The sequence below is a fragment of the Limulus polyphemus genome, unplaced genomic scaffold (genome assembly GCF_000517525.1).
Source record: "Limulus polyphemus unplaced genomic scaffold, Limulus_polyphemus-2.1.2 Scaffold1028, whole genome shotgun sequence".
Taxonomy (NCBI): Eukaryota; Metazoa; Arthropoda; class Merostomata; order Xiphosura; family Limulidae; genus Limulus; species Limulus polyphemus.
This window is the reverse complement of record NW_013666638.1, coordinates 20398-23427: the sequence shown is the minus strand read 5'-3', so window position 1 is coordinate 23427 and position 3030 is coordinate 20398. Positions and strand designations below refer to the sequence as shown.

Below are 3030 nucleotides of genomic sequence, written 5' to 3'. Positions count from 1 at the left end.
CCAGTACGGAAGACGATATGTCCCGTAAAATTAAGAGACTTTGTTGAATTTTAATTTTGTGTTTGTAAATTCTGTACATTAAATCAAGTTATTGTTAATTATCTATTGGTTTAATATAAGTGGCCATTGTTCGGGACGAACAATACTAAGGAAGGAGCAGTGTTACGACAGCGGAAGTCACGCGACGCTGGGAGCATGCGCGCTAGAGTTTCTCGAAGGATCATGAATTATCGAGATACCCCGCGAATGTCCGAGTGTATGCTAGACGCCCTCTTTTGTTAGTATATAAGCCTGGCGAGAAAAAACCAGCGAGATGAGAAGAGATATAGATCGATAGATATAGATTTATAGCGTGTGTTATAAAGGTTGTTTAAGTTTAAAGTGACTGTGGAAATTCTATGTATTACAAAGTTTTATCGAGAAAGAATAAACTAGTTTTAATTAAGGAAGGACTTGTATCGCTACAGTTCCTCGGAAAGAATTGATACTGGAAATTAACAAACGAGCAGATACCTAACAATATATAGGCCTAATAGTAATACTAATGTCTTATGAAAAGTATTATTTTGTCTTAGTTTAATTGTTTCTGTATTTATTTAAATATGTTTACTTCTATTAATTAATGTGCTGTAATAATTCAAATCAAAATTCAGTATATTTTCAAATCGTGAAACTTTATTTTTGAAAATCGTTGAGATACAAATCTACTCATGTGCGACTTTTTTTTTCAGCTCGAAAGCAAACCAGTTTTAGCCTGTTTTCAGAACATCTCTGATTGGTTAATACATAATCTAACCACGCCGCAATACGTAACGGCGATCATAACCTTTCTTTTCCCACATCTATTGCTAAGACGTGAACAGTTTTTCGAATTTAGTTAATTTTAAAGACATCAAAGATGAGGGAAATAGTTCATATTCAGGCTGGTCAGTGTGGTAATCAAATTGGTTCAAAGGTATGTTTGAATAAACTAGTAAAATATTTCATTGTGTAGTCCTCTAGTTATGATTATGTAGTGAATATCTTAACCTAGATTTCGTAAAATTTATAACTTATTTATTACTTTTTAATAAAATGTTAAGTAGTGGAAGTAACGTTATAACTTATAATTATGTTAGTTATAACTTGTATTGAACCAGGGCAATAGCCTTGGACTGGAACGATTACGGATTAGGGCTAACTATGTGTTTGTGCAAAGGCGGGAAATTTTACGGAATATAACTTGTAAGTAACCTTGTTGGAATACTGTTAATAATAATACTAGTTAACGCTTAATAATAATAGGCCTATAACTTCTAAATAACGTAGAGTTATTATGCTTATGAAAAAAAAATCACAGTTCTGCTAAGTTACTAGAACCCCTCCCTTGTTTTTCACATTTTTCAAATGGTTGTACTAATGGCTTACTTCGTTACAATACTCTATAGACAATGTAGTGTTAACTGTAATTGATGCTTTCCTCCCATCCCGTGACTTATTCTTAACTGTTGTTGTTGTAAATTCATATAAAATGTTTCATTTGTTTACATTTTGGTCTGAAAGTTTGATTAATTTAATAATTACAACTTTAAGCAATTATAGATATGAATTTGATCAACAGATTTGATGTAATCTTGTTTTATTATCAATATTCTGATTTGTTTTAAATTTATTTTTCAATGTCACTGGTACTGTGGTAGTGGTAAATGTTAAACCCTATATTTTATAAAACTAGGATCTATTGCAAACCACAAGTTATTTCATTAACCATAAGCTTATTATTAAAAAAAATATGTAATTTTATAAATCACGTATGTCTCCATGTAAAAAATGACTTTGCAAATTACATTTATACTAGACAGTACTAAAATTGTATTTAAAATAGTAAGCCTATCCTTTTAGTTTTTTTCCATTTTCACATTTTAATTTTATTTAATGGTCAGTGTTGCTGTCTAAATTTATTGAATAATTAATACTGGTAAAGATGATGGTTAGCTCATGAGGTTTGGCTGCATTGTTGGCTTCCTTTGATTATTCAGGTAAGGCACTGAATTTGACCCTAAGTCACTGATACTGTCTTTAATTTTGTTTGACTTCAAGTTTTAAGAATTTTTCAGCATTAGCCAATTAGTATTGGTATAGTTAATAATATTGTAATGGACTAAAAACTAACAGATGCTACAACGAGGGATGAAAAAAAAAGTGAAGTTATTAAACTTTGGCAACAACAGAAATCCAAAATAAAACTTTTCAAATGGTTAATAAACGTGTGTCTGGCCAGGACTTGATATGAACGTTAATAAACAATACAACATAAATATTAATGTTAACCATTTCAATAAATATAGGAATCAGGAAAAAAGAACCAGAAGAAGAAAAACCTAATCCCAAAATATTAATATTCTGAATTTAAACTACAAGATCACTAACAATATCTAGTACCAATAATCAATAGGTCCCATGTTATCCCAAAATGTTGTTATATATCATGAATTAACTGGTTGAAGCTCATGGCATTTAGTCATTTGACCATGAAATTATATTTCGTGTGACTAGTTATTACTATAAATTTACATAATTTTTCATAACATTAATATCTGTACATCACTTTTAAGAGAAGCTGGTGTCAATTTCATGACATGGTACTTAAAATCAACATTTTTAGCTAGAAGGTGAGTTAGTGCTTTAATGTAACAAAAATAAATCCTAGCCAAACTAAATGATAGAAGGAATAATAAATGAAGGGTAAACAAAACCATAACAAAATAAAAATTTGTCCTACTCTCCTCCCCCCCCTTATAAAAAAAAAAATGAAGTGATGATATTAATAACTTCCTATGAAATATCCCAATTTTCATATCCTTGCATTTAACTCCCTCTTTTTACTGACATCATGAATCCTTTATAATTTACGAACAGATACCTTACAACATGCTAGCAAGTTTTACACTCTTGATGCTAACAGTCACATAACTTGAGATAGCATAAAAAATTTTGAGGGAGCCTAAAACACCTATTTGGGCAGAATTACCATAAAAAAAAAAGAAAGGA

The 3030-nt window shown here is 30.3% G+C and overlaps 1 protein-coding gene across 1 annotated transcript in view; it reads left to right on the top strand.

The window, feature by feature from the left end:
* Nucleotides 1–787: 787 nt before the first annotated feature.
* The window catches only part of LOC106461776 (tubulin beta chain-like), a 21428-nt gene continuing 19185 nt past the window's right edge, over nt 788–3030 (top strand). Inside the window, exon 1 of the mRNA XM_013921630.2 lies at nt 788–955. Within this exon, the coding sequence (XP_013777084.1) occupies nt 899–955 (57 nt within the window). The 5' untranslated portion in view covers nt 788–898. The remainder of the gene's footprint in view (nt 956–3030) is intronic.